The 22,010-nt window shown below is 33.5% G+C and overlaps 2 protein-coding genes across 2 annotated transcripts in view; one reads left to right on the top strand and one right to left on the bottom strand.

Moving 5' to 3' along the window:
- LOC129225715 (uncharacterized protein C1orf112 homolog) overlaps window positions 1-8,848 on the top strand; it is a 140,481-nt gene extending 131,633 nt beyond the window's left edge. Inside the window, exons 20-21 of the mRNA XM_054860204.1 lie at window positions 4,735-4,926; window positions 8,336-8,848. Coding sequence (XP_054716179.1) covers window positions 4,735-4,926; window positions 8,336-8,473 — 330 coding nt within the window. The 3' untranslated portion in view covers window positions 8,474-8,848. The remainder of the gene's footprint in view (window positions 1-4,734; window positions 4,927-8,335) is intronic.
- Window positions 8,849-9,269: 421 nt separating this feature from the next.
- Window positions 9,270-20,355, bottom strand: LOC129226809 (NLR family CARD domain-containing protein 3-like). The gene is made up of 3 exons (XM_054861436.1): window positions 20,313-20,355; window positions 11,561-13,420; window positions 9,270-9,289 (listed from the first exon to the last, which is right to left on the bottom strand). Exons 1-3 carry the CDS (start codon window positions 20,353-20,355, stop codon window positions 9,270-9,272), a joined length of 1,923 nt encoding a protein of 640 aa, XP_054717411.1.
- Between the last annotated feature and the right edge of the window lie 1,655 nt (window positions 20,356-22,010).

Genomic DNA, 22,010 nt, shown 5'->3' with positions numbered 1-22,010 from the left:
ATTACTTGCTGATGGCTGTATCACCACACTCAACTTTCCTTGTTCGCAGTCTCATTTCTTTTTCACACAGTTGCGAAGATAGACAAATTCGCTTTGCAAAAATCAACTTTATGTAACATCAAAAGAGTTCGGAAAATGCACTGTAAATTGTGAATAGAGTTCTTTGATTGTGAGCATGCGCAAATGATCAAGACGAAAGTAAAAGTAATGATAATTCTTGAAATATGTACAATCTTCAAAGGAGAAGCATTTTGATACGGGGTGCTGCATTCGTCATGACTTTGTTGATTCTTAGAAAAAATACTTTCACCTGTGGCTCTAAAGTCACAGGGGAGGAAAAAATTCATGAAATTTAATATATATATATATATATATATATATATATATATATATATATATATATATATATATATATATATATATATATAATTGGATTAATCAAATGTGATCCCTTCCCATCTTGAGTATAGGAGGAACACAAAATAATATGAAAATTTTAAAAAACAATTATCTGGGAAAAAGATAGATACTTGCTGATGACAGTATTACCATAGTGAACTTTCTTGTTCGCAGTCTCCTTCTTTCCTTTTTTTCCACACAGTTATAATGACTAATAAATTGATATTGTAAAAAAAAAAAAAAAAACTTTATCTAAAATGCAGCATTAAAAGAGTTCGAAAATACCATTGTGAATTAAGATAGTAGATCCATGGCCGCTCCGTCCTTATGTGCGAGGTCGTGAGGCGCGCGACGGTGCCAGAGTCAAAAAGGCGCCTTTCACTACCAATCAAAAATGTTCCAAATGGGGGGAATCTCTCCAACCAAAGAAGGAAAAAAAAAGAACTTTTCATTATATCCAGGGCCCGCTCTGCCCAAAGTGATGCCCAGGCCGTGGCAAAATTTGGTGCACCCTCTCATAGGAATATCTGCAATTTTTTTGTGTGGAAGTTTTCAAAAACGGGAAGAAATAAAGAAATTTACCCCCATTTTGGTGCTCCTAAAATTGTGGTGCCCAGGTCCATGGACCTACCGGACCGTGAGTTCATCAGGCCCTGATTATATATCCTATGGTGGCGGTGAAATTACACTACTCACTGTTACAAGCAATCCTCTCACTGCCTATCTAAAATGAAAAATTATTGCCTTGTGTGTCTAAACATGCTTTTCAAGAGTGCAATCTTTTACACTGAAATCACGTGATGCTAGTTAATGCATACATTAGCATTTTTCTTCTTTGTGTGGAGGCGTGAATGCTGTTTAGGGTTAATAGTACACGGAGCTGAGCATATGAGGCGCGAGAAATTTTCTATTCTTCATTTTGGATCTTGAGGAGTATATGTTGTACTATAATTTGTGCAATATGTCTTTTTGTGATTTTTAATTATTGCTCGCGGAAATTCGACTATTTCATTTTATCATACATAAAAATTATGGTAAGTGTATTTTCATATATTTTACTTGTGCGTAATATTTGTATATTGTAGACTACAATTTTGGCTAACTTTTTAGTTCCAAAAAGTAACGACTTGACCATAATTACTCGATTCCTCTCCCCCTCCTTTTTCTTTAACTATTTGTGTGTCAGAAAAAGAGCTTTGGACAATGTATTTGTTTTAGATATCATATTCAGTGCCTTCCGTATTTTAGAATTGTTAATATTTAAAATATTTTCTTTTTCCTAAATGCATTAGCATATCAGAGGAGCTACTGAACTCGAAATAAGTTCGAGATATGAAGTGAAACTGTAATCACACACGTGCACTGTAATCCAAAATTAAATACACATTTTTTTTTTCAAAATAAATTAAATGACCAAACGTATTTTTTTCTACGTCATATTGGTCTACAAAACGTCAATCCAGCTGTTAACTATATTTTCGTCGAACGCCACTGCATAAAGGCGCTCAAAAGACATTTGCACAACGGCGCTGATCAGGCTTGGCGCGGACCTGAGTAGAGCTCTTTGATCTTGGTTATGCGCAAATCATTAAGACAAAAGTTCAAGCAATGACAATTCTTGAAATATGTATATGAATCTTCAAACGAGAAGACTCACATTTTTTCCCATTATAAGATGCAGTAATTTACACAGATTCTTTAAACAAAAAACCTTCTACACTCAAACGGTGTACTTATATTAAAACAGCATTGAAAAATATATCACCTAAATAATTTCAAAAACTTATCGAGGAACTCGAAAAAAGAAAAAAAAAATGTGTTTTCTTTTTAGAACGGATGTAGTCGAGTCACATAGATACAAGACCAACACACAAAACAACAAAGAATGAATGGTCATTAGTAGGGATCCAGTTTATTGCCTGCCGAGGCAGAGGGGAAAAGCGGAGAAGCAGCCAAAGACCCTGGGGGAGAAGAGAAAGTGGTCCCTCAAAGTGGGGTGTGGGGAGGAAATGGGTGTGGTCTGGTGGAAGGCGTGTTTTTCGCAGTTTTTCGAAAATAAGGCTTTACTCCGTGGAGAATATCAATAGAATAAATTGTCTCAGAAACAAACTCAAAATATGTTTTTAAAGAGAAATGTTCAATCTCTTGCGCTCCTTTTTCCGTTTTTCCATATTATTTTTCAAACGTGTGAAAATAGTCATTTAAAGTTTTAAAATGTTATTAAAAAAATTTCAAAATAACTACAGAAAAAATAAAAAAGAGCATCTCTAGTTCTAAGTCATAGCCATCATTTAAAACAAACCGCATGAAAATATTCCAGTAATTTCTCGTGTTATGCTTTGAATAGGTAGCAGATTTTCCCGTAGAGAAAGCATTAGCATCGAAAACCAAGATGAACGGTATAGAAGAGCCTTAATGACGTTAGAGTAAGGAATGGGGTTTGAGAACGTTTTCTCGGGATTTTTTCAAAACCTAATTTTTGAAAACTCACTTCCAGGCCAGCTTTGGGTAAAAAGAAGGGTTTGGAGTTCCCCACTCTTCCTTTCAGTTTGGCTACGTCCCTCCTATCTTCATTGTAAATTTCAATAATTGATAAACATATTGTGGTAATATTTTTTTCCAATTTTCCTTTGCCGAACACGATTATTTGCTTGGATTTTCTATAATCAAGTTTTCAATTTCCCGCACAATATTTTTTTTTCTTGCAATACAAGCATTTGCTGCCTTAGAAAAAGGACTTTTAACATTTTGAACGCGGATGTGGTAATTTTCTGCGATACCTAAGGTCTATATTCCACTTCATTTTATTTTAAATCTCTTGCCTGCATCTCTTGATCAAACTTTGATTTACTTACGATTTTTACATTCAAACTTTTGGTGTGAGTATTCATTATAATACTTTGAGTCTCTCTTTGCATTTAACTGTTTTTTTTCTCTCTATCTCTCTATTTCAAATTTATTCGGCGACCAATACATTTTTCTTCACTTAGCAATGATTTTCAGGACAACATTTTTTATCAAAAAAAAAAGTATATACGTATGGGAATGTTTCGGCGACCCCTATATCCTATGGGCTCTCCTATTTATTCATGTACTTTTATTTATTTATTTTTTTTTAACTGCAGATCCATAAAGCATGGTTTTGTATAACCAGGGCCGCCGAGAGACAAGGCGTGTAACGTGTTAGTTTGGTCGCCTGTCCTCCCTCCCATTATTAAAATTTTACTCTATGCACAATGTTTTTAATTCGAGCCGAGCTTATAGTTTCCGACTTCGCAGACATACGCACTCTGCGGCCGAATGAAGAGTGTACTGTACTGAATACTTTTTTTGTGTTAGTAAAAATGTTTGAAGTGTACATTTCTGCGGCCCTTACTTACTCTTGATAAAAGAGAATCATGGATGTTCCTAAATTGTATTTTAAGATTACATTTTCTATTCAAATTTGACAGAAAAAATACTTTTTGCCATTATTATTTTACATGTTCATTTATATTACTATTTTAATTTTTTAAAACAACGAAGAGTTTTGCCTTTTTCTTCGTTAGTTGCATCGCTAAAATGAAATTGGCTGCCACACTTCTGAAAAACGGGGAGGGGGGGCTTGCTACGGCGACAACACTTAAAAAGACGCGGAAAAAGTATTATTAATGCTTCTATTTCTTGTTGAATGAGTTTAAATATTTTTTCTTTCCAAAATTCAAAAATTTCATGTTCTAATTAAAAAATAAACTTTTGGGAAAATAATCCCCCCCAAAAATTTTGATGACGCAACTTGCGCCATAATCCCCCCCTGTGGGCACCCCTGGTTTACGAATGTCAATGAAAAGGATGCGCGCGTAAATGAAAAAACTTTACTTTAAAAACTTTTTTTCTTGCTTTTAAAATGGGAAAAAAAGACTTAGCAGCATCGAACTGATGCTTAAATCGATGGAAAAAAAGAACAATTACATTCTGCTAATGAATAATTTTAAACTGTGTTTGAGTCATTGTAATTTCCATTTGCAGTTGTAAAAACAAATGCTTACTGAATTGAAGAAATCTTCATTTTGTGCGTCCTGGATTCTTTTCGGCTATTGTTATCAATCGGTTATTGGTTTCAAATTAAATTTGTCCCTAAGTGATCACATTAAACGGCGCCTACTGTAGATAAGTTATTCAAAACATTTTTGGTTCTCATGCCAAATTCTGTATCAGATGGTTAGAAATACCTGTTTTTCCTTTTTTTTTCTTGTGTGTGCATACCTTATTGCAATGTTGCTCCATACATGGTATTCTTAATGACGAAAAACAACTCACATAAAACAAAATTAATTTTATTTATTTATTTTCCAGGGAAAGGATAGGTGGAAAGCTCTTGCATCTCTATTTTTGAAAGGTCTCCTGAGCTCCAACTACATAGTTCGTTGTGAAGCGTACCGAACCTTCTCAAACTTAGCCCATAAAAGTCCTCGCTCAAAAATTATCCAGCAGACATTGATGCTCGCACCCCATCTGAAGCCTTCTGTTACTTCAAATTTCAATTTGGTAATGTATCATTTGATACTTACCAAAGTCACTTGGGTGACTCTCCAAAAACCTGATATATTCCAATCAAGATTTTTTCAAAAATAAAAATGCTAAAAAAAACTTTAAAAAATTTTACTTACTCTATGTTAGGAACTTATTTAGGGAAAAATGGAGGGAACTCACTTTAACTATGCTACACCCCTCAAAACAGGGGGTCAAATTTTCACGCACTAGAAGAGTGACAAGCAGTAAGTTTCACCAAAGGTAGTCAAAAATTAATTATAGCAATAAAAAAATAACTGTAACCTTAATCAAAAAGTATGTTATTGCATGATAAAAAGAAAAGTCTATGAAACCTCCCTTAACTGACACTCCCTGAAAACGAACATTTCTTTCGAGTCCCGGTCCCTTTATGTAAGTTTTTCCATATTATTCACTCAGAATATCTTATACTTCGAATCAAGGACAGTTATTAAAAAAAATTTCAATTGCTATGCTAAAATTCTAAATCGGCAAATTAATAACAATTTTCGCATTAAGTTCCAATGTTTCTTATTTCAAATTCTCTAACTTAGAAAAATATTTGCCTAATTATAGAAATGCCCTAATTACCTAACTCAGAAATTTAAAGCAATGTCATTTACCTATTTGAGCAACATTAAAATTAAAAAATGAATAACTAACAAATCTCTTTTTGAAAGAGTCATCTGAACAAGAAAAAAAAATTAATTGAATACAATTTCTCTACTGTTACATTTTTATCATTTGCCAAATTCAGTTTTTTTTTTTTTTTAAATCTTTTTCATCATAATCTTATTTTCTAACTTATGTTTTGGAAATAAATTCTATTCTACTAAATGTATTACCAGTGCTTCATAAAGATGCACGTAAGAGAGTTGACTTTTTTTAAGCCAGGAGTATGACATTTTCTTTGTAATTTACCTGTTACATAAGCCAAGATTATAATTAAGGTAAAAAAAAAATTATTTTTCTATTATAACCTCTTAATTCAACTGCACAGTATGAGTAAAAAAAATTTTTCTTTTATTTAACACAAAAATTTTGTCCAGGACAATAACAGCAAAAAATGTTGCATACCCATTTCTGAACTTCAAAGTTTTAGTAAGAACAGCAGACAAATCATATTAACAAAATGCTCAAGGACTCCAAGAAAATGCTAATAATAAACAGTGTTGTAGCATAGTGAATCAAAATTTCAGTTTTTTAATCTATAATAATTGAACTCATTCCTAGGACAGGAGAATGACATGAAACCTGGGGGCTAACTTTAAAATGATGTACCTTGATTATTTAAATATTTAAATTTATTTAAAGGATTTTATTTTACACTTTTAAGTATGTGTAAATTTAATACTGCAAATTAAATTTGTGGAATGTTGGCATAAAATGTTTAAATAATTTAAGTATACAGTGAAGCACTGCTTATACGTTTTTGAAGGGACTGTATGAAAAAGTGTACAAATGAAAAATGTACAATATGTATAGGTTAATGTGTATTAGACTTTGCAGGGACCAATTTAAAAAACCTGTAATTGATAAAATCGTTTATAAAAGAAACCTATAAACGGTGTTTTACTGTATTTGAGAAACGGATGGGGACACGTCAAAAGATTGACTTTCTGGTTATTCAAAAATTTTTGTAGGAAAACATAAGTGAACTACTGTCTTAATAAGAATGGAATTACATCGGAAAAGTTATTTCTAACTATTATATTTTCTCCATTTTCCTTCTTCCATTTTTGCCATAACTACAAAATCTTAGAACTTTCTTTAAACAAAAGCCATCAAAGGGCAAGATTGGGGAAAAAAAGGAAATGGAGAAAAAAAAAGAAGAAAAAGTCTAGGTTAACACTAGAACGACTGACATTTTCTGTATACCTAGAAAGACTGAAGGGGCCAGTGTGGCCCCTACCCATTTTTGGAGTGAATTCTTTTAAAAATTCTCCCTGAGGGAGTCCACATGCCTGATACACCTTCTTTCATGACTAAATAAAAACTTAGTACTTAATTATTTTTAGTTTTTCTCTCTATACTGGGCAAAAGGTTGAATTAGTTTTCCTTTCTAAGAGCAATGGCCACTGTTAGGATGGTAAGCAGTCTGTACTGTTTATAGCATTTGGATATCCAACCGGCTGCATAAAGAGGAAGTTACAAGTTAAACTAGAGTGAATGGCAATTTTTTTATGCTACAACAATTAGGAAAAAGGAAAAAAATAATTTTTTAAATTGTCAAAATGCTTAGGGGCCACTGTGGCCCCTCCCGTCTTTCTAGGTATAAGGATCAATATTAACAGTACTATGGGGCGAAAGATTAAATGATTAAACAAGCATTCAAATAGTGTCATATAATGAAAAGTCAGACAATTCCATTAAGTTCCGTTAGATATTATCCGAGTTATTAAACAACAAACTACGCGAGGGGCCACACAGGCCCCTCCGTCTTTCTAGTGTTAAACAATCCTTGTGTTAGGCTCCTGGGACATAATATTGTTAGTATTTTTGAGAATCACGCTCTTGTTTCTTTAAATGCATATTCCTCTGCAGAATAAGAATGAGCATATTCTTCTTATGTTTCAGTATTTGAGTCTGCTAACAAAATTGTGTGAGTACAATTTGCACTCCTAAAGGGAAGGTCCAAGGGGTCTGGACCCCTCCCATCGCCCTTGATTTTTTTTTATTGATGATGATCCTATGTATGTACAGGTTAAAGAAGTAAATACTTATTCATTCTGCTATAATTTTACATGGTGTGACAACTAAATAAAGACTAAATAATTGCAGTAAAAGAACGACTAAGTGAAGAGTGAGGAAATAGCCCTATTTGTGAATTTTCCCATTAGTCATGAATTAATGCTCTTTTTTTTTAATGTAATATGGCTGTAATGCAAAATTTTATTAATATTAATTCAAAATATAAGCAACAAAAATCAAGCCCTTTACAAAAATTGTGATTTCAGAAATGCACCCTTTTGTGCGAAAATCGGACATTTTTTTAACGTAAAAATGTTTATTACATTTTATTTTTCTTCTTTTGCAACTTTTATGTTTAAAAAAAATTGTTCCCATTTTTTTCAGAAAGTAGGGGCTGGACTCATATGCAAGTTTTCAATTTGTTCCCAATTCCTCCCCCCCCCCCCCAAAAAAAAAAGTAGGAGAGCGGCTTATACGCAAGTGATACCAGATAAATCAATGGCCTGGAATCAATCTTGCCCTTTGATGACTTTTGTTTAAAGAAAGTTCTAAAATTTTGTAGTTATGTCAAAAATGGAAGTTGAGTTGGATGCTCATCATCAATTTCTTTTTGATTATAGGTCATTTCTGTTGGAAAAATTTACTGTATGTTTGATTTCTATTTTTTCCCTTTTCACTCAATAGTGAATTTAATGTATTTATCACAAAATTTCAGGTGCCTGTGTGTGGCTTGTTGTCAGAAGAGATTAGACTGAAGCTTTTCTGTGAAAGAATTTCCTTGAAAAGACAAGCAAACTATGCTGTTTCAGAATCTAACGCTTACTTTGAATTACTTACTTTGAAAGATGAATAACTAAAAGCAAATGCCAAAAAGTACCTTGAATTTCTCTAACTAAATAAAATGTTATATAAAATAAACTTATTTCTTACTGAAATGTATTTTCTTTCATCCCTTACATTAGTACTGTTTTTTAACATTCTGCTAAATTTAAATAATGGTTTGAATAATCAAACATTACTGGTTTGTAAAGGTTGAAATACTATAAATTACCAAAATGAAAGGAATACTGATTTTTTTGTGGCAAAAGACCGCTATTTCTTTTCTTGTGAGATATTTTTGTCATCAATTGGTATAAAGAGCTTGTGAAAATAAATACATAACTTTTTAGTCAAAAATTTGTGTTTCATTGAAGTTGGAGAAATTGAATAAACACAGCCCTAAATTAGGTAAATCAATGTATACTTACAGTTTAGAGAAGTTAATTATTTCTCAATAGCATGGTTTGTGCTTTTTAGGGGAAGCAGAAAATAGGGACAGAAAATTACAACAAGCCATTATTATATCCCTTACAACAAACTTCAAGGGACCACGAGTTTTGTTTGTTGTGGCAGGAATTTTGCAGCAATGAAATTCAAACAATGTAATGGCCGTTAAATTAATTTGAACATTTATTTTGTTTAAACAGATATTTCATTGTATTATGTTCACTGCCAAGAGATTTTAAAGGTGTTTTTTTTTTTTTTTTAATTGTCAAAAGTATTATTTCTCCACTGTAATACTCCACAATAAATACAAAATACTACTGAATACTAAATGTAAAGGAAATTTAAAATGTAGCAAATTTTATCCAATATTCTTAAGACAATGTTTACAACCCAAAACTATTTTCTGTAAGAAAAAAGATGTTTTGCAGCTTACTAAATGTTTAGCTTTAAAGCTAACTAAGTTAAAATCAAAGGATCATCTTTTTATAAAATCACATGTAAGCTGTTAGGTTAGTATATTTTTAGAATGATGCATTAACTTTAAGAACTTTGGAAGATCTTTTCCTTACATGTGCTATAGATTTAAGTAATTAAGGCTTTATCACACATTATAAGGTTTATGAGTTATTTTTATGCAGAACCTTTTCCATTCTAGGGTAATAACATAGTTCTTGTTGCTGTTTTTGGCGCTTCTTTCATTTAGTATTAAATCAACATTATAAAACTTTCAATCTTAATTTTCAAAAGATAATTAAATTTAATGTGTTGCCTGTCCGATTTTTATTTATTTATTTTTTGTGATGTGTGTATTTGGAAAAGGAAATTTGCTTTGAGCTCTACTTCTTGTGTACAGGATTTTGCATCTTCATATTTTTATTCTGTCAAACTGCAAAGAACCAGGAATAAAAACACAAAAATAACTCCGTTTTGAATTTCTATACTTATATTAGAAACAAACAAGCAAGTACAAAATGCAATTCGCTTCAAATAATAACGGATGTTTTTCAGATTTCTTCTTCCAAAAGATTTTTAACAAACACTTTATCTACCAAATCATAGTTGTAAAAGTTTCGTTTCTCTGCTCTGGAAAGAAAGTCTTGCCCTAGGCTTGCAACGTCAAGCAAAATGTTTCCAACTTTCTGCAGAACTGTCGCCTTCAAGTTTTCATCGTGAGTAAGACCACATGCATCCAAATAACACTCTTTAGCTCGCTCATACAAACCTAACGAGTGGTAATATGCCGCCTGCTTTAGCATGATTCCAGATTTGTCTTGGTCTTGTTTCATCCATTCTTCGAAGCATGCTTTAATCATGTACGAATTGCCCACTATTTCATAGCAATCAATGGCCTTAGAATAGTGGCTAGTGCTAAAAAATAACCCTCCTAACTTTTCATATGTTTTCGGCGAACACTTGTCTGCTTGAATGCTCTTTACATAATAAGTCATTGCTTCATTTTTGTCTCTCTCCTGCACGATCTGACCTAAACAACGATATGCTATTGCCATTTGGTGCTTCGAGATGGGTAAAGTTTGAAACCTCTCAAGGTGTTTTATTGCTTCATCATAATAAAATGGGTCGCTTCTATTCTCCTCTATTGTTAGATTACTTATCTCAAAAAAAAGGCTGTTTGATACTTGTTTGCGACAAATGCTAACCAAATCTTTAATTTGCTGATGAGATGGCATTTGAGTACCTGTAACTTCAGCAAGGAACGTGGTAAACTCATACTGTTGCTTCAGACAAGAACTGTAGCACTGAATCTGGTGTTGTAATCCGCCTACCTGGTCGGCGTATTCACTAATCAATTTCAGCGCTTTTTGTAAAACCAGTATGATATCTGCTGTGCTGGTCATTTGTATGATGCTAAGTACATTTTTCAATTGAAATAAAAGTTCTAATTCATCGAAATGTTTATCTTTTTTGGATTTCTGAAAGTCATCACAATTAATAACTGGCTCCAGAACCCACTCTCGGATAACTGTGAAATTTTGTAAGAAGACATTTAAAGGATTAATATGCAAGTTTTTCTTCAGATCTGTTATAGATTTTGCTATAATTTGCAAAATCAGATTAAAATTATGACTGGTTTCATTCAGTAATTGCAACGATAAATTCCGGCTAGTATCTGAAGATATATTTAGTTTGACAATATCACTTTCAACCTTTGAATATTTGCATGATAAATTAATTGCTTCCAACAAATTTCTTTGTTTTATATCACCTTCTGTACTTGGCTTATGAAACAAATGCAGGGAAGAATCTTTGAGCTTTCGGATAAAGTTCTTATGTTCCTCACTTGTTCTTTCTTCTTCTAATAAGTTTTCCATAAATTTTCGGATATGCTCAAGGTTTCTAAATTCTGGTACTTGCGTGACTACTAAAGATATGCAATCATCCACCTGTTTCACATTTTTAAATATTTTCAAAAAATTTGATACTGTAAGCAAAAATTCGCTGCCCCTTCTACTGCGTAAATCTGCTTCAGAAACCACTAATATAAATTTCAGCTCTTCTGTATTTTGAAACACTTTTTTTATGAAAAAACAGTTGGCAATTTCGTGCACGGGGTCATTGTCCTTAAACCCAGGGCAGTCCCATATTATAGTGTCTTTAGCATAGCATTTTGTGGGAATTTTAGTTTTTGTATTGTTATTATGACCAATAACAATACCTTTTATTGGGTCAGGTGCTTCGACAAATATATCATTAGTTGCATCATCCAGTACAGCTTTCAACTTTTGTCCGCACAGCAAGTGAGCAAGTGTGCTTTTACCAGCTCCAGGGTTCCCTAATAATAATATTGCATTTTTTCCAAAGTCTTGAAGTTGATAATTACCAGCACTCATTAGCCTTAATGCTTCTCTTATGAGAGTTTCTTTTGTAAGATCGTTGGCCTTACTCTTGAACGGTACGCTACCATCAGTTGCTTTAGATACAGTACAATCGACATTGCCACTTCTGTCTTTTAGAAAGTAACTCAAATCAAATGCAGTAACACAAGATCGGAGGTTTAAGGCTTCAGCTATGCTTTTTAGTATTGATGTTTCGATTTTGTTACCGATGAGATAAAGGTTTGAAATAGATGAGTTGTGGTTTAATGATTCAGCTAAATCTTTAGCACCTTCATCTTTTATCTTATTGTAGGAAAGATTTAGAGAATTAAGGCTTGAATTTTTCTCGAGAGCTTCAGCCAGATATTTCAATCCAGTATCATGTATTTGATTGTAGCTAAGATTTAAAATTTTAATAGAGGCATTTACTGTTAAACATTCAGCTATAATCTTTGCACTATCATCACTTAGTGTGTTATTGCTTAAGTTTATTGAAGTAATTGATGCATTACTTCTGAACGCTTCAGCCAGGCAAAGAACTCCATCATAATCTATCGGATTGCAAGAGAGGTCTAGTACAGCAAGAGACTTATTATATTTTAATGTTTCTGCAATCATTCCTACTCCAATGTTAGTTATGTTGTTTTCGCTTAAATTTAGAGACGTAATCGATCTATTGACTTTCAAACCTTCTGAGAGCTCTTTGACTCCCTCATCTCCTACATTATTAATAGATAAATCGATAGATACAATAGATTTATTCACTTTTAAAGCTGTGGCTAGATCCTTAGCGCCGACAGAGCTAATCTGATTGTCCCCAAGTCTTAGTGTACTAACTGAAGTATTGTGTTCTAAAGCTTTAGCTATAACTTTCATTGTAGCATCTTTGAAATTAGTACTATTCAGTTGAAGCTTGGTAATAGTAGAGTTTGTGGTAAAAGCTTCATAGAGATCATTTTCAGAAGTGATAGAAATGTTAATGTTGTTCATGCTGAAATTAAGATTGGAAAGAGCAAGATTCGCTTTTAGAGCTACAATGATAGCAGTGATCTCATCTGATATTGAGTTTCCCGATAGGTCAAGTTTGTTCAGAGAGTTATTAATCGCCAAGCTTTCAGCCAGATGAAGTGCTGCCGTATTCTGTACCCTGTTGTTACTCAGAACCAGTGTAGTAAGAGACGAATTTTCTCGCAGTGCTTGGCTTAAGCTGAGCATTCCGAAGGTTTCTATTTGGCATTCTGACAAGTCAAGCACTTTAATACAGTTATTTACCTTTAAAACATCAGCAATATGTTTAGCTCCATTATCTTTTAAAGGATTTCCAGTAAGATTTAATTTGCAAACTGATTTATTACTAATCAGTGCTTTTGCTATTTGTTCTACTCCTACATCATTAATTTTATTGTACCCAAGATCAACATTGCAAATGCGATTGTTCATTTCTAAGGTTGAAGCTAGAAATTTGATTCCAGCATCACCTATTCTGTTAGCACTGAGATTAATGTCTGTTATCGATTCGTTTGCCTTTAAAGCTTCAAACAGACTCTGCATTCCATTATCCCCAATCAAGTTCCTTGAAAGATCAAGGGTGGTAATCGAAGTGTTAAGCCTTAGAGCTTTAGCTAGATCTTCCAACACAGCACAGTTGATGTGTTTTTCATTCAGTTTCAGGGCACTGATGCTGTTCTTTGCTACGGTTTCTGTAATAAATTTTACTGCATCAGTTTTTATTTTTTTATCTTTAATAGACAAGATGGTATCATGATTCTGATGATGAATATCTGCTACCTTGTTGGATAAATTAATAACCGTTGAAACATTATTAAAGCCTGCAACACGTCTGAAATCCTGTACTCCTGATTTAGTTAGCGGATTATTTCTTAGATCAAGAGACGCAATGCGGACATTTGATTTTAATGCTTCGAGAAGATGCTTTGCCCCAGTGTTGGTAATGTTGTTATTGCTGAGGTCAAGCGATGTCACAGAAACATTTTCTTTCAAAGCATTGCCAAGAGCTTCAGCTCCTCCATCATTTATAGTATTACTGGACACATTGAGCTTTGTGATGGAGTCATTTATTTTAAAAGCTTCCGCTAGAGTTTTAATTCCATCCTCTCCAATCAGATTGTTACTGAGTTGTAATGTTTTGAGAGACTTATTAAATTTTATTGCTTCAGCAATACTTCGAATTCCGGTTGCATCAATTTGATTATAGCAAAGATCCAGTTCAAGAATTAAGTTATTTGTAAGAATGACTTCTGATAGGTTGTGAGCTCCAGCATTTCCAATTAGATTGCCATTTAGGAAGAGTTTAGTAATTACTGAATTATTTTTTAGAACTTCACATAATTCTTTTACACCTTCGTCGCTGATTTGATTCGAGTTAAGATGAAGGCTTCGAACACACTTGTTTACTTTTAATGCTTCGGCTGTATCTTTCATCCCTAAGTCTGTGATTTGATTATGACCTAAATTCAAGTAAGTAACTGACTTGTTTGCTTTTAACGCTTGTGCTAAAACCTTCAAACCTGCATCTTTGATTTTGTTGCCTTCAAGACTAAGAGTTTCAATGACTTTGTTTTTCTTTAAGGCTTTAGCAATAGCTTTTATTCCGTCTTGTCCAACTGGATTATATGATATATCGAGGCTGACGATGGATTTTGTAACATTCAAAATTCTTGAAAGCTCTATTATACCAAAATCTCCTATTTTGTTGTGGGAAACGTTTAGTATTCTGACTGAAGCACTCTGCTTTAAAGCTTCAGCTATGTCTTTCAGTCCATCATCTTTAATCTGATTATAAGATATGTCAAGCGTAGTAATTGAATTGTTCGTTGTCATCATTGCCCCAAAGTCTCTCATTCCAGCATCCCCTATTTGGTTGTGGGATAAGATAATCGTATTGATCTGATTATTATTCTTCAAAACTTCTGCCATCACTGTTATTTCACCATCTCCTATTTTGGTGTGGGAAAGATTCAACTCAGAAATAGACATGTTAAATGCCAAAGTGTCAGCTATATCGATTATTTCAGCATTTCTCATGTCTTTATGAGAAAGATCAAGTGTGGTGTAGTCACTTTGTATGTTCTTTAAAATCGACAACATTTTTCAAGCGTGCTCCAAGACGGCAACTTGCTGTATATGAAAATTCGATTTTGTATGCCTTCTAACTTGAATCACAAGAGCGATTGTTACTTCTATACTGGGCTCTTCCAAAAGCCAGAGATTTCTGCAAATACAAATAAATAAATAAGTAAATAAACATAGTGTACAGTGCGGCTCTGATAAAATAATGACTTTGACAATATTGACTTCTTTCGGGGAGTTGACTGAAATAGGGAAAGGTTATTAATGTTGAGTTGAGTTATGCATCCATAACAATTTACCTTTTACAGTGAAATCCCCAGGGTTTTTGCTACGATCGCATTTTTCGCAAAATGCGAAAACACTATCTCAATTGCGAAAGTAAAGCAAAGCACTTTCGCTTTTTTGCTCAACTAAAAAATAAGTTAATTTAAAAAAAAGGAAACTTATAATCCAAGACAGGAAGCACGCATGGCGATAGTCAACTTAATCTTTAAATCTCAGCAAAGATGCTTAAATTACAATCAAGTTCAATACTTTGTCTTATCCGGCATTATGTCCCCTCAAAAACTGCATTATTAGGAAGAGGAGAGTGCAATTTTCTAAAAACCAAACATATGTTTTCTTAATGATAAGCATAATCCAAGACTTTTATTTTATGTTTAAAAAAACGCTGCTGTACTTATTGCTTTAAAGATATCATAGAAGAAATTTTCAATTATTTTCAACTAGAGATGAAACACAGAGGCATTAAGAAAGATATGAGAATGTAAACATATTTTAGCATTTTGCTAAAACTTTTCCCTTAATTTTAGCTTTTATGCTAAAGAACTTTTGAACTCGGCTTAAACCCTGGAAATCCCCCAAAAGAAGCACACATTGTCAAGGTCAAGCTTCACCTCATCAGTAGAAAAATATTTGTTACATAACAATTGAGTATTCAAATAAAAATCAGTTGTTTTGGGAATTTTCCTTTTACTGTAACTAACGCATTTTCAATCCTGTGGTTTTCATCAAATCAAAAATTAAAGCTGTGAGATATGTATGTGTAATATTTAAATTTAAGCTGCCAATTTTTTTGTTTCTCTCAGTGTACTGTCGGTTAATATGGCACAATGGTAAAACATTCGCCTTGTAATCCTGCCATGAGATAGTTTAATTTATGCACTTTCAGAAATAGAACCTTCAGTTTCAATTGTTTTTTATCCTAAGACAAATTTCGTCATTTTCGACGATTTTTTTCTCGCTGAGTGAAAAACGCATGCTCAAATCTGGCAAAATTTTCGTCAATTTGACTTTGACCTCCCACACAAAGCGGTTAGTTGATTCAGCTTTTTTAAAAAGATGACTGTCAACTAAGGCTGGGCGATATACCGATATATTGTCATATATCGATATATAACTATTACCATGGTAACGATATTTAGATATCTATCCGTCCGATATATCGGTTGAAACAGAAATACGGGACATAATTACGGAGAAATTGAAACGCTGACTCAAAAATACATAACTTTTTATAGTTCTGTATGATGGATGAGTGCTTGAAATTTCAAGAAATTAACTGCATTCTTCAATCAGTTATTTTATTTTTAATTATAGTACAAGGGAAAATTAACAGGGCTGCCAAAGGTCAAGGTGGACCCATTGTCAGATTGGTCTCCAGATCCCATCCCCCTAAAAAGTTTTCAAGAGCAGGGCCCTTCTAAGGACCGTGCCCCTAGTTTCTGACAAGGCTGATATAGTCTCTCGTGGGCCCTGAAAAGTGAATGCGTGTTAGTTAAAAAAGCATCTTAATGCAACAATTAAAAATTAACCAATGGAGGTATCAACACAGATCATAATTCTAATTAAAAATAAACCATTGACATTACTCTGAATAAAAGGTTTGCGAAATATACTGAACAGAAATGTTTGCATTAAAAAAGAAATGAAAAACGAAAAAAACCTAATGAGTTTAAATAAAATACACCGCCAGCTGAATCATTTCCATCCGAGCTGTCGTATTTCACTAAACGCCTCGCAACTCATAGCTGAATAAAAATAGTAGCTTTACCTTCGATAATAAGAGAGAAAATTTTTATTCCGTTCATAACACGAGGCACAACTTGAACCGATAATCCAATTTTTAAGTGTTATCGCTGGCAACCCTAACATTACCGTTAATGCGCTGACATAGTGTTTTTTGTGAAAGTTGTACGCATTAACGTTAATGCGACAGGGGCGGACTGGCCATGTGGAAGATGTGGAAAATTCCACATGGGCCGCACCTAACTCGGGCCGTTTTCTTTTTTTCAATGTTAATTTTATTTTGCAAAAAAAAAAAAAATAGCTAGGCCGGCCGTTTTTGTGTATTTAGAGTCACAGTCAGTTGTCTTAAACTTAGACATTGAGATAACTGCAATTGGGGGGAGAGGTTTGGAGAGGATGATGATTAGATGGTTTTCCACTTCCAGTGGTCACTCTTTTCTTGTCGAACTATTGCCGTATTGTATCTTGTTACGAAGTGAGAACGCAATGGTTTCGTGGGGTGGACCTTCGCCCAAAGTGAAGCCTTAAGGGTGGGCCCTGGTTAAGAGCAGGTGGTGTCTCTTGCTATCTATGTTGGAAATTGATGTTTCCTGGAATTCTGTGATGAGGAGCGGTATATTGGGGGTGAGGATATTTTTTATGACCATCTAAAGCTGCCTGGGAAAGATTACATTAATCCCTTTCCTTCATATGAAAAAGACTCCATCCAAAGAATAGGATGTATACCAGTTCTGGTAACATGCAAAACGCCTGCTAAGAAAGCTTTTTTTTTTCTCTCTCTCTTTCTCTTCCCTTCGTGTTTACTGTTAAGTTTCCCGCCACTTTCTGTATAATAGACGGAGCCATGTCTTTTTCAACCAATTAGGTAATCCCTCTCTTCGCAATTTCATCTCAGAAAAATAACGAGTCATTTGTTATACAGTGTGGAATAACATCTGTATTGAACTAACAATGACAAGAACTTTTTCGCGGTAAGTTTAATATTTTTAGTCATGTGTTTGCTAAAATTTTGTTGTTTTCAACACTTTAAACAAAATAATATGAATTTAAAATAACGATTACTTTAAATTAATTTGTTTTCGTTTATTAAATTTCAAATCCAGAGTCTTTGAAAATAACTAGATTAGTCTTTGAAACTCCTAAGCAAAGTGTGCTTCATTTTATTTCTTTTCAATCGTATGCACTCTGAAACTGGTCAGAGTGCGGAGAGGCTTCAGTATGGTAAGGCAAGGCGAAAGTTTAAGTATTTGGTACGGATTCAGAAAAGGGAATTGGAGCAAAGGCTGGCAGATGACATTGATGGGAACCTTAAGAGGTTTTTTGCTTACGCTAATTCTGGGAAAGCTCGAAACAGTCAAATTGGGCCTTTGGTTGATGAGTATGGAAATTTAATCCAAAATGATAGGGATATTGCAAATGTGCTAAATAACTTTTTTTCCAGTGTATTTAACAATAACTGTATCTCAACAGTTGACACTAACAAGACACAAGCTATTATACAGCTTGAGGATTTTGTATTTTCCAGGGAGGAGGTTTTATTTCATTTGAAAAAGATTAAAGCAACTAAAGCTCCGGGACCAGATAATATTTATCCAAAATTTTAGTTGAATGTGCAGAGGAATTAGTGGATGTTATTTTGAATATTTTCAATGCTTCTTATAACTCGGGGACGGTGCCAGAGGACTGGAAGCTGGCTAACATAACGCCACTCTTCAAGAAGGGGTCTAAAAGTATTGCTGGGAATTATAGACCTGTAAGTTTGACTTCGGTGATTTGTAAGATTTTCGAAACTTTGATCAAAATTAAGATCATGAAGTTCTTAGAGACTAATAGTCTGTTGACTAGTTTGCAGTATGGTTTCAGGAAAGGTAAATCCTGTACTACTAATTTATTGCATTTCTACGACAAGTTTACCTCAGCTTTAGATAACAAAAAATGTGTGGATGTTGTTTATATTGATTTTCAAAAAGCTTTTGACAAGGTACCGCATGTTGCTCTTCTCAGCAAGTTAGCTGACATAGGAATAGGAGGAAAAACTTTACTTTGGGTTAGAAATTGGCTTACTGGTAGAAAGCAAAGAGTAGTTGTGAGAGGAAATCATTCTAATTGGAGTGATGTTTTAAGTGGGGTTCCTCAGGGATCAGTTTTAGGGCCTCTTTTGTTTATTATATTTATGAATGACATCAATGAAAATATTTCTGTTAGTTATGGGGATTGTCGAAAATGAAGAACAAGTAAAACAGCTGCAAGAGGATTTAGATCATATTACTAAGTGGGCAGATAAATGGGGTATGGCACTTAATGTAGGGAAATGTCAAGTGCTACACTTAGGTCATGGAAATAAGCGTATGAGATATCGTTTACAGGGTTCAGTCATAAATCAGGCAGAAAATGTTATGGATCTGGGTATCTTTATAAATCAGGACTTCAAGTTTAGTCAACAGTGCAGTATTGCTAGTAACAAAGCCAACAAAATGCTTGGGTTTATCAATAGATCTATTTCAAACAAATCTAAAAAAGTTCTGCCTTTATATAGGAGTTTAGTAAGACCTCATTTGGAGTATGCTATTCAGTTTTGGTCGCCTTATCTGAAGAAAGATATTTTTGTATTGGAAAGGGTTCAAAGAAGGGTAACTAAATTAGTAAGGGGACTCTCAGAGTTAGATTATGATACCAGACTTAATAGGCTTAACATGTATAGCCTGGAGCAAAGGAGAATCAGAGGGGACATGATTCAGTTATTTAAATTTATCAAAATGAAAGATGTAAATGGGTTAAATTTTTGCGGGGAAAGCAGGGGTCATTGTTTTAAGCTATTTAAATCTCAGGCTAACTTGGAAATCAGGAAAAACTACTACTTTAGCAGGGTCGTGGGCACTTGGAATAGCTTACCTGAAGAGGCGGTAATGAGCAAGGGAGTGGATAGCTTTAAGAGGGCCATTGATCTTCATTGGGGACTAATTAATTGACTAGGACCTGCCTAGCTGGGCCCAGAGCCTGTTGCTGGTCGTCACATTTGTATTTGTATTAATGGACAGTATTCATCTGACGTCACTGCAGGTCAAAACCGGCACTGCAGTGCATTGTGGGAACTGTAGCAAACGAAAATCCGTCACTACAGCGTATAATAACACTTGCATTTATGCGGCTTATAAACTCTTCTTTCTATTTAAAAATGAGAGGTATTTTTAAGTTTTTTACAAAGAAACTATGTAACAGAATGATGAACAATTCATTTAATATGAAATACTCTTTATTATCGTAATTTCATGGGTTTAAGCCTCTTTGGTTCCTCATCAGAAACATGGTGAAAACTCGAATTCTCGTTTTACTTTTTCCTTTTCTCGGAGTTTTTCATGCAGTTAAGAGTCTGTATAAGCCCTAAGCATGTTCATGATGCATATGAAGTTCAGTAATCCTTAAATAAAACAAGTTTTTTTAGCATTACTAACACTGTGCAGTTGGTCAAAATACCCGCAGACGGAGAGATGATGGCCAAACCGTAAGTAAGTTCCATTATAAATAGTAAAAATAGGTAATATGTTACTCTCCCGTTCCCCATTCTCGAAATCTGTGCATCATTTCTTTTAAAGCATTTTTTACTATTGATCATTTTATATTTAATTCAGTGTTGTATTTGTTGTGGTGATCAAAAATTAATCGTATCGAAAGCCGATGTGACAAAACAACAATGCATTATATTTTCTCCTTCCTCACTCTTTCTGTCTGTCAACTGCTGTCATTGATTTATCGACACAAAAAAGTTTATTATCTTAATTTGAAAAATGAAACTCAAAAAAAAGTTTTGTTCGCCTATTTTTTTTCCTGATATTTCTTTGTTCCAATCACTCCTTATGAGGCTTCAAAATGCAGATTTTTATAACTATTTTTCAAAATTTTCTCCCTAAGTTGGGGATATTCCATACCCCACTTACAGGGAGAAACATTCATCACTATCTTGATATCATTCTCCGTTTTAAGCTGAATTCAAAAACGGACAGCAGCAAAAACATTGAAAAAAAAAAAATTAAACTAAAAAGATGGCTTCTTTCGTCATCAACAGAAAAATTTTCCAGATTACAAAACTGGGATTTTTTTTTCTTTTAAAGACATGTGTAGTCTTTGAAAAAACTTGTTCTTTTCTTTTTCTTTTTTTATGTAATGAAAATCACTAAAAACTTTTGGGGTTGGGAAAAAGACAGCCAAAATGTTTGGAGTAGGGCCGGAAAGAATATTTTTCCACACAGAAATTCTAGGGCCAGTCCGCCCCTGTAATGCGATGACATAGTGTTGTTTGAAAGTTGTACGCATTAACGAAGATGGAATTGAGTTCTACCATGCACGATCAAGGATTCTTTGTGAAAGTTCTACTCATTTTCAGAAGAGTAACAAGTACCATGATTGAAAAAGCTGAGCTTGTCGATGGGTGGCATTTATTAGATAATTTACCAAGATTCTCTAAGACCGTCGGATGAATATAAAAAGTAGATACAATTTTCAAGCATTTTTTTTATTTACTAATGTAACATAAATGAATAATATACATAAGTCATGGATTTTAAAAATGATTAAAAATTTCATTGAAATAAAAAAATATCTTAAAATTTATTTAAAAACGCCAAAAAAAAAGAAGTTTACTGCATAAATTTTGATAATATTCAGATTTTTTCAAAAATAAATAAATAAATAAATTTTTTAATTTTAATTTTTCCCCCCGAAAATATTTAAGATACATATCAAATTGCAGTGCATTTATAGCTGCATTCTTTAAAGATTTATTATTAGTATTTTACTTAATCTTACTCAGCTAAAAAGTAAAAAGTCTTAAAGCAAAAGCTATTAAATGACTAAAAACAAACTATTTAAGACATCAATACGAAATATAGTTCAAAGTACATTCATATTATTGAGACTGCTCAAATTGAAAGATTTAAACAAAATATTGAATTCAATATTTAAAACTTTTTCGTTGAGAAACACTTATGTCATGCGTTGAGCTATACCATTGAGCACGTCCCCCTCCCCCCCTCCAGGGAAGTTTTGAATTAAAGAAATATTATATTTGGAAATGGTTTTTGTTGTTTTTTGATCCTTTGCACCCTATTTGGAGCGCGATATATCGCTGTATTAAAATTCTGATATCGCCCAGTTCTACTGTCAACTAGTTGACTA

The sequence above is a fragment of the Uloborus diversus genome, chromosome 7 (genome assembly GCF_026930045.1).
Source record: "Uloborus diversus isolate 005 chromosome 7, Udiv.v.3.1, whole genome shotgun sequence".
Taxonomy (NCBI): domain Eukaryota; kingdom Metazoa; phylum Arthropoda; class Arachnida; order Araneae; family Uloboridae; genus Uloborus; species Uloborus diversus.
The sequence above is the reverse complement of the archived record's forward strand: the minus strand, read 5'-3'. Positions and strand labels throughout refer to the sequence as shown.

Coding starts and splice junctions, on each gene's coding strand:
- LOC129226809 (XM_054861436.1), bottom strand. CDS start 20,355: ATGGAACTTACTTACGGTTTGGCCATCATCTCTCCGTCTGCGG. Junction 13,421..20,312: donor CATCATCTCTCCGTCTGCGG/GTATTTTGACCA, acceptor AATTTATTACAG/AAACCGTAGCAAAGAACAGC. Junction 9,290..11,560: donor AGCACCTGACCCAATAAAAG/GTATTGTTATTG, acceptor TTTTTCTTACAG/AAAATAGTTTTGGGTTGTAA.